An 11,719-nucleotide genomic window follows, 5' to 3' on the forward strand; every position below is an offset into this window, starting at 1 on the left:
ATATGATGACATTGAGGTTTGAGAATGACCATGTTAGTTAGAACAAACCACCTGATTAACTCGCTAAAATCAATTTCCATGAGAAAAATTATGTTAACTAGAGGAGGCCACTTGATTTGCTAGAAGTTATTCTTCCACCATGTATTTTTCCTAGCGAAAAGAGTCTTGAAAGATCAAGAGGACTATTATGATTGTGAATTTTCATGCCCATTGTTACAATGTATTAAGAATTTTCAGCAATGCATTGTGATTGTGAATTTTGGAAATTAAAGAGGACTAACAAGCAATAAGCAAGTTCTTGGAGGACTAAAAATGAAAATTATCAAAAGGAATCTGATGATGTTTGTTCAGCTGTGGGGTGACCCCACCTTACCTTATTGCATTGTGCAAAGCAGCCACCACTTCTGTCTGTTTTTTGTGCTCTTCTGATGTTAACATCAATGGCGGCCCCTATTTGCACTAACCATATATACTTTTTTTATTCATTAGTCATTAAACAAAAATATCCCTGTTTGCAAACAAAGGCATAAATTTACTCAATCATCACCCCCCCCCCCAACCCAAAGAAAAGGGCTCTTGAGAAAAGTTAGGATTATTGTAATGTATACCATGTAGATTATTCTGTACCACATGTGAGTGGTGGTTTTAGCCCCTGATTCTTGTTTATTTTTTTTAATTTCTGTGTTTTGTCAATTATCTCTCAAAAGTTTCCATCTTTAGTTGTTCAGGGTTGATCTTGCAGGTAGAATCTACAGGGGATTTCCTTTGGCTTGCAGCTCCTGGTTTGTTCTGGATGAGAGATTTGAGCTCAAATCTTAGTGAAAGTTTGTTTCTTGAAGGGGGTTGGAGTGAGATTATCCAATTAAAAATTGTGGGTTGTGTGGATTTTGTTGATAGATGGATTCTTTTGAGGTTGGCTGTGTGGATTGAGGCTCAAAGTTTTTCCCTTTACACCATAGTCAAGAGTTCCAGGTACTTTGCCCTTTTCTTGGATTTTCTAAACTTCAATCTATCAGAATCTTGATTGTAGTTGCAAACTTTTTAAGTTTGGGAAGGGCATCTTTTCTTATAGAGGTTATTGTCAATTTGGTTTGGAGGATTATCATCTAAATGTTAGAGCTGTACGTTTGTTTAAGATTGTAGTTGTAAGCGCATTTGATGATGGAGAAAAATGTTTAGATACTGAAAATTTTGGAAAGTGGGAGTTTGGAACATCCAAGAAAAGAGTGTGTTTATATAGAATCTGTAAGATTGCTGTGTGATTATGGAGAAACAAAGTAGTTTTCGGAGTCCCACAATGGAAAAACAGCAGAGTTTTCGTACGAGGGCGATGGAAAAGCAGAAGAGCTTTAGGGGGTTAATGGAGAAGCAGAAAAGCTTTAGGATTGCAATGGAGAGGCAACTGAGCTTTGGTGGAGACAGGAAAAAGAGCAAGGATTCACCGGGGAAGCGAGGTGATTCCCCGCTTCATCTTGCTGCACGGGCTGGGAATTTGGCGAAGGTGAAAGAAATTCTTCAGAAGTTTGATAATATTAACAATGGCGTGAAGGATTTGCTGTCGAAGCAGAACCAAGAAGGTGAGACTCCTCTGTATGTTGCGGCTGAGAATGGGCATACTTTGGTTGTTGGGGAGTTCTTGAGGCATTCGGATGCTGAAACTTCCTCTATTCCAGCCAATAATGGCTATGATCCGTTCCATGTGGCTGCGAAACAGGGTCATCTTGGTAAGTCGTTGATCCTAAGCTTTGTTATCTTAATACTTTTTATGCCCTTTTATCATCTGGAAGAAATCAAATGCGGAACAATGCATACTATACTGGTGTTAATATTAAACTTTTGTTGTAGGGTTTTCATGATGCTTGCCATAGAAAGAAATGCTAAATGTAGTATGGGGCATTTGCTTGATCTGTGGTGGGATTTCTTGTTGAGATGTCTTGTATGACTACCCTAATTATGACCTTGCTCGGTTTGGTTTTTGTTATGATCTTTAGTGGTATGGATAATGAACTTCCTTTTGTGAGGCGGAGGCTTGGATATGTTCGGCCTTTTGACCAGGACTTTAACTCGAATTGAAACTTTTATATATGAGGACTGAAGTTAAAGTTTCAGAGACAGCTATTGATATTGAAAGAGGCAATTGAATGCAGAGATGATTCGGATGTGAGAATATGGAAATCTCTTTCATTTCTTGCCTATAGTGGATTCTTTGTTTTTGCCTGTAGGTCCAGGCTTTTCAGTTGAGCTATACAAATTTAACTGAGTATTCTTCTTTATATATCCTTTGTGAAGGTTTATTTATTCCAACATTTCCATATTTCAATGCTGTTGATGTTCACTACCTCTTCATAGTTATCTAGTACAGCTTCGTCACTTAATATCTGCGGGTTGCTTTTCTCTTTACATGTCATGGACTTGCTATTCACCACTTCTGATATTAGCTTGCTACTTTCAAATCATGGTGTCAATAAGATATTCGACCGCCTACCTTGGTTCAGCGTTTCCTGAATTTTATCTTCTACCTGCAATTTGACAGCATCATCAGCATGACATGATTTGGGGAATGATTAGAATTATTTTTAGGGGCTTATTACTATGTCGGCGCGTTCTTATGTGCAGAATGATTTCTTAATGCAGTAATCCTTCCGTTGACTTGAACCTTTATCCCGACCCTTTTACATGGACTAACATGACCCTGTCGCAACTGGGACAATCATTTACTACTTGTTTTCTGATGCTCGACTCCTTGATTGATGAAAAATGTTCTGTGTGAAACTACAGATGTCCTGAAGGAACTGCTCCGTTTTTTCCCCAGTCTAGTCATGACCACAGATACTACCAATTCTACAGCCTTACACACAGCAGCTGCTCAGGGGCACATTGACGTAGTAAATCTGCTTCTGGACATTGATTCCAACCTGGCCAAGATTGCTCGAAACAACGGCAAGACTGTGCTTCATACGGCAGCAAGAATGGGCCGCTTGGATGTGGTGAAATCTTTGTTAGAGAAAGACCCGAGTATCGGCTTCAGGACTGACAGAAAAGGACAAACGGCATTGCACATGGCTGTAAAAGGACAGAATGTGGAGATTGTGACAGAGCTCATAAAACCTGACCCGTCTGTTTTGGGTCTGGAAGATAACAAGGGAAATACTGCACTCCATATTGCGACAAGGAAAGGCCGGAATCAGGTAGGTTAAGATTTTGATTTCCTTTCTAGTATGATCCGTGCAATTCTAGTGAAGTGTCACATTTTTAGAAATTAATACAGAACAAATATGGTGTCTTGCATTGGCAGATTGTACAATGTCTAATATCCACTGAAGGTATCGATGTCAACGCGACTAATAGTGCTGGAGAGACACCTCTAGATATTGCTGAAAAGTTTGGAACTCCAGAACTTGTGGCCATTCTAAAGGAGGTAGGAGCTGTTCACTCCAAAGATCAGGGGAAACCCCAAAGTGCAGCAAAGCAACTCAAGCAGACTGTCAGTGACATAAAGCATGATGTTCAGTCCCAACTTCAGCAGACCCGTCAGACTGGCTTCCGGGTAAGAAAGATTGCGAAGAAAGTGAAGAAGCTTCACATTGAGGGTCTCAACAACGCCATCAATTCTGCCACAGTTGTTGCTGTTCTTATTGCTACCGTTGCTTTTGCTGCCATCTTCACCGTTCCTGGTCAATATGTTGAAGAGAAAACAGAAGGGTTTTCTTTGGGGGAAGCCCACATAGCAAACAATGCAGCTTTCATAATCTTCTTCTTGTGCGACAGCGTGGCCTTATTTATCTCCCTAGCTGTGGTCGTGGTACAGACGTCTGTCGTTGTGATAGAGGAAAAGTCAAAGAAACAACTCATGTTTGTGATAAACAAGCTCATGTGGTTGGCTTGTCTCTCCATTTCGATTGCTTTTATCTCGCTCACCTACATTGTGGTCGGATCTCACGAACGGTGGCTTGCCGTATACGCCACCGTGATTGGCAGCACGATAATGTTAACCACAATCGGCTCTATGTGCTACTGTGTTGTTAGACATAGGCTGCAAGACTCGAGGATGAGAAACATAAGGAAAGCCAGGACCCTTTCTCGTTCCTTCTCTTTTTCTATCTCGGATCCAGAGATGTACAGTGAACGATATAAGAGGATGTATGCAGTGTAGAAAACATGTTTTGCAGCAAGAAATCGCTTCTGAACTGAAGACCCCAGTTACTTGACTGGGTGCAGTAATTACTACAGCCTGCCGAGTCTGCTGATGTTGAGTTCTTCCAACTTTCCCATTGCTACGACCAAACCGAGCAGCTCCAATAGAACAGGGATCTTCGCTCTCCCAATTCCATCATTATTACTTATACAGTATCTATGTATCAGGGTAAAGTATATTGAAAAGTCCAGATTTAGCTTTTCTGGGAAGCGCTGAGAGGTGCAAGTTGTAATTGCTGTTGCCTATATTTGATATAACATATCATTCTAAATAAGCAATCCTGGCTTCAAATGCTCATCTTATCATTATTTGGAGATAGAATATGTTGTTTACAATGCTAAAAGGAAGCTATGTTCTTGATGTGTAACAGACGCAATCAAAGTACATAAAGCAGGGAATTCTCAGCCGTAGGAAAAATATACACTTTATGTAATTTCATCTCCTTGTTATGGAACAAAATCAATTTCCCTATTGCTGAACCAAAAATAGAGATTGCCTACTTTGTGCAAGTTAGCTTTAAAACCTTCAACTGAAGGATGGACATTGAAGAAGGATAGAGCAAGAATCTGATCTAACGTTACAACAACGACAACTTTAGCCCTGTGCATACCAAGATATGAGGCAGGAACTAATCTTTGTGATGTTGAACATGGTCCACAAGGGAATTTACATGAAGATGGTATGTACTGTGATTAGCTGGAAGGATCTGAATTGACATCTGAAATTCCGTTAGCTATTTTTGCATGAAGACTCAGATTCTGTGCTACATCATTGTAGACTTTTGATAGGAAGTTCCCCTTCTGGAACCATTACCTTTTGGTTCGGGGTTAATGGGGTTCCCCGAGTAGCAATGTCGTACATGTACTCTATGAGTTTTCATCTCAGTGGAGCAGCTTCCTCTTATATTCACCAACAAGATCACTTCCTTATCTCTATTGTCCTCAGACCACCAACTCTGAGGAACCCCATCAGCGAATTCCTCCGTCATGTGGAAATCTTCATGATGTATTGATATCTCGACAACTTGGTCAGGATTGATCATGCCAGCAGCCGGAGAGACCTAAAACAATGATTCAGTGGATTTAAGTTCCTTGTTATAGATCAAGTAGGGTTAACTACAATGGCTCTCTCAAGAGTTTGCATAATTTATCGACTATACCCTTCTCCTCAAAACAACCATAAGTAAATAGAGAAGTAAAGTACCTCAAGCCATCGTGGGAAACCGAGTGAACCTCTTGGGCGGTACTCGGATGCAACTTCATCCTTATTGATGATGGACTGACCTTCGCATATAATGTGGAAGAAGACCATATCCTCCCCGCTTCGGTTCGTGATTTTCAAGTTGAATGTGTCTTGGTTCTGGAGCTGTATTCTGTTTGTATTGACAGTCGTTTCAGGAACAAAGCGTAACGCTTCTAGGTTGGACCTAATAGCATCATTGGACTGAAGTATTTTTCCGAACTCCTGTCTCCTCACTGATCTATCAACATGAGCAATGTCCACATCGAACTTGCACCGTACAGGTTTATGATCACTTTCAGTCACATCCATACGAGCCTCATATCTTCAATATGAACCAGACGAGAGCGTAACTACAGAGATTTAATAAATAAATATAAAGAGTCTACTTGGGAAACAAATTAAGGCTCGTGCGACCTACTGTAGTATGGAAGCGACCACAGGGCACTCTAAACTGCATTCTTCTGTTGGAGTCGCCCTATTATCTCGATATAGTATTCTATCACACCAAGCTGGGATTCGTTTCTTCTCGCCCGAGTCATAACCTAACGTAAAAAGAAGGACATACTCATTAATGCTTTGAGTCAAGTCCTCGAGTAAGCATGTGAGCATTTTAATGGAACTAACTAAATACTTGTAATCAACATTAAACAATATTACCTCCTAATCCGGCTTTTCCTCTTTCGAACTTGTAAGTTGGAGGAAATCGGATTAGTGCCTCGCGCATTCCTTGGAAAACTCTACCAGCTTTCATTTCTGCTCTCAGCTGATCTTTCTCTCGAAGCCAATCAAAGCTTCTTTGAGAAACAAAGTCTCTTGCTTCATCATATGATATGCCGAATAGACGATAATTAAAATCGCCGAAGAAGATGACCATATCAGCTTCAGCAAGATCAGGCCTTCCCTCATCTGGGTTTGTAGCCTTTCATAATCAAACGACCACTGTTACTTAGGACGACATGGAGAAAGGGAAAAATGATGCTCGTTTTGGGAGTAATGATATACATACATTAGGGCCACGAAGCATCTGAGCGGCTGATGAAACACCAGCTGCAAGAGAGAGGATCCACGGGAAGCCACAAGAATAAAGCAGCCAAAATAAATATGTGGAGAAGACAAGAGAGAAGGACAAATACAGGTGGCGCAGCATACCAGCAGCGTTGTTAAGGTTAGATGATCGGGTGAAAGTCATTGTTCGATATATATGATCAAAATCAGCATTTCGCCGATTGACTGCTTCCAAATGAGCAGCCAAATGACAGTTTACAAAACACATTATCCGATCAAATACTCTCAATCTCAAACCTACACCTCCCTGCAAGTGAAATTCAGCCAGTGAACCATCGGATGCGGCTAATTTCGGTCAGGTTTTAATATAGTTTCTTATACTAATAAAAGTGGGAGATATAAACCAAGCTTCACTAGAGAAAAAGCAAAACTTGTTTACCTTGTTACCAATTGCCCGACCTAAACCACATGCCACTGCTGATACGTCGAGGTCCCCAACGTGTGTTCTAAGAGTCTTTCTCACCCTGAAAAGAATTATCGACAACTGACTTTAAGAAATAAACAATATAGTTATAGAAACACATTGAAGAGTATTATTGTCAGAAATTGCAAACGAGATTAGCTTCACGTTTGCAAAGATTTATCATATCATAGTGATGTGAGCACTGAGTAGAAGTAGATTAAATGGTGAAACCATACCAGATTGCTATCATTAAGCCAGCCAATTGCCGAGACCCCACACGCTCGAAAGTGGATCCCTCATCTAAAGCCTTGCCAATGTGATCTTGCCACCATTGTCCAATAGCACTTCCTTCTAGTCCTACCTGAAATGGATAATTGCTTTTAGAATTTATAAGAAATGAATGCTTTTAAGAGTTGGAAAGATACAATAAGCAAATACATGTTATCAAAGTAAGAGTTGAGCGAACAGGAAATTCTGGAGGAACATTAAGAAAATCTAAACTGATCTGGAACTGTAATTGCCAATAACTGAATTGCTTATCAAAGTGTTCGCGAGAGATTAAAGTTACAATACAACCATGTAAGGTCCTAATTCATCTATGGAAACATACTGCATTTCCAATGTTAAGTTCTTCAAACAACTTGTTATTAGAAATGACAAGAAATTTTCTTGCTGCGTGTATGGTCTCAGTGTTCTAAGGAGAAAATTGGAACTAAGTCAGCGGAGCTATATTGATGGCTTACCGTTTCTTTCGCAGCCGACATTGCAAGAAAACCAGCACCCATTTCCACCTCTTGTAGGCCAACAACCACTATACCTACATCTGATACTGCAGAACCTAACCAAGACATAAGAGCATCATGAGAAGCTCTTCCTTGACCAACATTCCATGAGCCAACTAAAATTTTGATATTCTCTAGCCTAGTGTACATGATTTCTCTCTCAGCCACTTCTGACCGTAATATGCAATCCATAGGTGCTGGCGAGGAAATGTTCCATGCACGTATACCTCCATGAGTTGCCAAGCTAAGAACACAACCATTGCCAACTACTAATTTTATGACCGGTCCATTATGTGCAACCCAACCGGCAATTAGATTTCCTTCGAGGTCTAGCAGTTGGACCATGCCACTAACATAACCAACCCATATTCTTGACCCATAAGAGCAAAAGCACAGAATACCACAAGGATGGTGAGTGAATTCTTGCAGACGGTTGCCGTTTCCATCCCACTGGATTAACAAACCATTTGAAGACCCAGTCCAGATCATTCCATCGGCAGCAAGCACTATGGCTTCTGTTCTTCTACCGTCTTCTGAAAAACCTCCTGCCCCCTTTGCTACTCGGCGAACAGCATCTGCAGCACCCATTAGAGCATTACGAGACCGCTGCAGAAAGCCTTGAGATTTATCCTTTTTAGACTTGGAGACTAACTTAACATTCATTTCATCTTCAACTGCTTGGTCTTGGGGTGAGGATGTATCAACACGATTCTCAGTACGATTCTCCGTACGATTCTCAGTACGATTCTCAGTCTGACCCTCTACATTAAATACTTTTAGAAGTTCTCTTGTACGGGCATCCCTGTCACACCAACCATTGTTACCAAATAATTGATCAAGAATAATATTTCCTCATAATCATATTTGAGTATTTATTAGGAGAGAACCTCATAATAACTAACTGTGGTTTTCATGATATTCATTAACTAAAATAGCCCCGAAATACTTATTTCTTCCACAAGACAACCAATTATCTCTATCAACAATTTTCTAGTCATGCACATTTAAAATTAATTCATTTATTAGTTTTGATCAGTTATTCATTTCATCTTCTTTTTCTGTCATTTGATTAAAGAAAGGTAAAAAGAATTTAGTATTATCTTTAAAGCAAGAAAGGGGACACGATCATTTTAAAGAACTTATTCATGATATATTGGTGTAATTTAGTTCAGAATAAAACCATGGAAAATTGTCAAATATATTATAGTGGAGAGAATAAGTGAATCACAAAGGTACCATAATGAGAAGGATAGAGAGCCAACAGCCCAGACTTTGGCTCGGGCATTATCAGATAGCAAACACTTCACATCTGAAGAAGAAATACTACATACACCATTCACTGTAACTTGGCTTTTGAGGTCAATAACTGATCTCTCCACCAACAAAGAAGCGATATGCTTTTCCTCTGGTGATAGAGACAAAGATTTCTCCACAGCTTCCCATGGCCAGACTCTTATAACGCCATTCTCAGATCCTGACCATATATCACCTTGATCCAAAACACAAGTTATGAGAAACAAATGATTGTTAGATGGCAACAAGAGACCGTAGACAATGAAGTAAGGTTTCTCCTGCTAACAAAATAGCATGTGCTAAATGAGTTCACTCAAGTTATCAATTCAAGGTTGTAGCAGATATAATTTCGAAAAGCTTATATCCTATGGGTGAGGCAAGTGTTGAGTACACAAGCATTTTTTAACAAATTAGGGAAATAAAGAAAAGATATATGTAGCATCATGGTAAAAGCCTATGACACAAAAGCTAGAGAGAAGAGCCTCCTATTTGTATTCTGAAAAAAGCAGAACTACGTAAGGGAAGTGTTTACATGTTTATGCAAATTTACAGTCAAATATATAAAGAAAAACATAACCTACAACAAAACAAAAGCAAAAACATCACCATAATAACACAAGTTAATCGCCGAGAAGTTAGTAATCTTAGCAAGAAGAAAAGGGTTTACCATAAGAAGAAATCTCCATGGAAAGAACTGGACCTCGATGTGCCTGCCAATAAAGACCTTCCTTGAAATAATTGTCATCAGTGAATTGAAGATCCATCTTCCAAGATCTAATTTTACCATCTTTGTGCCCACTATAAACCAATTTACTCCCTTTATCAACAGTCATGCATATAGTTGGTGATGTACTTGTTGATTCATTAAATGGAGCAGCATCCTCATCGCCTCTCTGTGCCCTTCCCCCTACTCCAGTCCCTGGCTTATATGCATCTGAATGGTTCCATACTCTTACACCTGATTCTTGCCCAGCCCATAGTTGTGTTTCTGTACTGGCAATTGTCCTTAAGAACTTTCCTACCTACACCAAATCAATAACTTCTCCATTGATTTCCACTTAAGTTTGGTTGGGCAAGGTTCAAAATAAAAAACTGCATAACCTATCCTCAGAGATAACGTAGGGTACAACTACTTCAAATCAAATGCCAAGATACTCAACACTAATACAGTAATGAAAAAATCATGAAAAATTGAAGGTTAACATGACATACAACATAAAGATCATCTTAAACCCCAGAACACCTCCATGGGCCCCTCCCCAACCAAAAGAAAGGAGAACGAAAGAGATACTGTATAAGATGAAAAAAGGTAGAAAAATAAGATTCTATGCAACCACCTGCATTCTTTACTAAAATTAATAAATATACAAACAGAATACTACTAGCCTCCTTTTCCCTTATCAGCAAGACAATTATTTCAATCTCAGGAAAAAAGATTATCAAATAACATTAATATGATTGACATGTTCTGCCTTAGCTACAGTTTCCGATTTATTTTACAGAACACAGATACATTGCTTTCAGAACCAAAGCCAAATATCAACGGAATGCTCACTTTTACTTTCAACCAAATCCATACAACTAATCCAACCAAAGAGAAAACAAAAACAGATCCACACAAGACCAATTTCACTCATAAAAGTGCAAAATTCTACATGATTCCACATCTACATAATCTTTTTATTAATAATGCAGTATGAGGAATAACAGGATGTGTTTTCATGCAGACAGCGACAAACTGCAGGGAACAACAATAGCCTCTTAACTTGAAACTAATGCAAATTTCACCTGTAACGTGGAAAACTGCAACTCCTTCCCCTTATTATGTGTATTATGCTTAAAATATGAAGTTATTAGCCCAAAATTCAGATTCCCCATTATGAACAAACAAAGAATTATACATGTCAGACAATGAATTCAGGAAAATCCATGGAATTGAACCTGAGTTTCTCTCAAAGGGTGAGGCCGAAGCTCAAGGCAGGGCGGCCGGCTGGGATTCATGGCCGCCCTATTCGGCACCTTAAATATTCCCACCCCACCACCGCTCCCCATAAACTCCGGCATTGGCTGCTGCGGCAACCTCTGACTTTCGTCGCCGGAGCAGCCGTCCCCAACCGATGTTCCGTCAATCCTCTGGCTAAACTGTTGGTAATCAACGTGGTGATCACTCATCGACCCCATCGCACCAGCAGCAGAAGTTGTAGTGGAGTAAGGATAAAACTCCTCATCATCGGATGAATTCGGTGTACTGCCGAAATAAACACTATTCTTGCTGACGGGATGGTTGTTTATAATGCGATTTTCGTCGAGGCTGTGCTTGCGGAGCTGGTGCTGGCGCTTGTGGTGGGTGCCGGTGTTTGTCCTAAGCTGCTGGCCATAGTACTGGGCTTTCCGGTGCGGCGGGGAATTGGATATCCCGGCCAGGGCCGTCCTGTCATCTTCTTCCAATCTTTCGTTCATTTCGAGGGGTGGGGTTGTCTATCTTCGGGTTCTTTCCGACGTTTACAGGAGGAGGAAAGAGAGGGAAGGAGGGAAATTCTTCATTGTCGTTGGAAATGCGATCAAGATAATTCCGAGAGGGGTTAGCCAATGTGTGGAGGAAGAAAGAAAAAGTCAAAATGGGAATATGAGAGAGAAAGAAATATGGAAAGAGAAGAGAGAGAGAAAGAGAGAGAGGTGGTTGGAGGGTGGTGGTGGTGGCATTCAACGAAGAGGAGAGCGGGGAGAGAGGCGAGAGAT

The 11,719-nt window shown here is 40.2% G+C and overlaps 2 protein-coding genes across 4 annotated transcripts; one reads left to right on the top strand and one right to left on the bottom strand.

Annotated features, from left to right (window-relative positions):
* LOC105158819 (ankyrin repeat-containing protein At5g02620) lies at positions 503-4,486 on the top strand. Of its 2 annotated transcripts, XM_020692752.1 has the most exons (4): positions 503-632; positions 743-1,724; positions 2,779-3,188; positions 3,296-4,486. In XM_020692752.1, the coding sequence occupies exons 2-4, from the start codon at positions 1,265-1,267 to the stop codon at positions 4,151-4,153; spliced, it is 1,728 nt and encodes a 575-aa protein (XP_020548411.1). In that variant the 5' UTR covers positions 503-632; positions 743-1,264; the 3' UTR covers positions 4,154-4,486. The 2 variants fall into 2 exon arrangements, with proteins under 2 accessions (XP_020548411.1, XP_011074001.1); XM_011075699.2 differs by having other exon boundaries at positions 553-1,724.
* On the bottom strand, positions 4,108-11,719 carry LOC105158820 (type I inositol polyphosphate 5-phosphatase 12). Of its 2 annotated transcripts, XM_011075701.2 has the most exons (12): positions 10,922-11,719; positions 9,648-10,002; positions 8,924-9,176; positions 7,649-8,489; positions 7,142-7,266; positions 6,882-6,966; positions 6,587-6,749; positions 6,444-6,484; positions 6,095-6,356; positions 5,856-5,979; positions 5,399-5,759; positions 4,108-5,255 (listed from the first exon to the last, which is right to left on the bottom strand). In XM_011075701.2, exons 1-12 carry the CDS (start codon positions 11,438-11,440, stop codon positions 4,959-4,961), a joined length of 3,426 nt encoding a protein of 1,141 aa, XP_011074003.1. In that variant the 5' UTR covers positions 11,441-11,719; the 3' UTR covers positions 4,108-4,958. The 2 variants fall into 2 exon arrangements, with proteins under 2 accessions (XP_011074003.1, XP_011074002.1); XM_011075700.2 differs by having other exon boundaries at positions 6,444-6,749.

This window comes from Sesamum indicum, linkage group LG3, assembly GCF_000512975.1.
Source record: "Sesamum indicum cultivar Zhongzhi No. 13 linkage group LG3, S_indicum_v1.0, whole genome shotgun sequence".
Taxonomy (NCBI): Eukaryota; Viridiplantae; Streptophyta; class Magnoliopsida; order Lamiales; family Pedaliaceae; genus Sesamum; species Sesamum indicum.

Bases quoted from the DNA above. Each gene is read 5' to 3' on its own strand.
- LOC105158819 (XM_020692752.1), top strand. From the start codon at position 1,265: ATGGAGAAACAAAGTAGTTTTCGGAGTCCCACAATGGAAAAACAGCAG. The intron at 1,725-2,778 runs GTAAGTCGTTGA...GTGAAACTACAG, and splicing joins TGCGAAACAGGGTCATCTTG to ATGTCCTGAAGGAACTGCTC. The intron at 3,189-3,295 runs GTAGGTTAAGAT...TTGCATTGGCAG, and splicing joins CAAGGAAAGGCCGGAATCAG to ATTGTACAATGTCTAATATC.
- LOC105158820 (XM_011075700.2), bottom strand. From the start codon at position 11,440: ATGAACGAAAGATTGGAAGAAGATGACAGGACGGCCCTGGCCGGGATA. The intron at 10,003-10,921 runs GTTCAATTCCAT...GATTTGGTGTAG, and splicing joins ACCCTTTGAGAGAAACTCAG to GTAGGAAAGTTCTTAAGGAC. The intron at 5,980-6,094 runs GTAATATTGTTT...TTTTTACGTTAG, and splicing joins AGGAAAAGCCGGATTAGGAG to GTTATGACTCGGGCGAGAAG.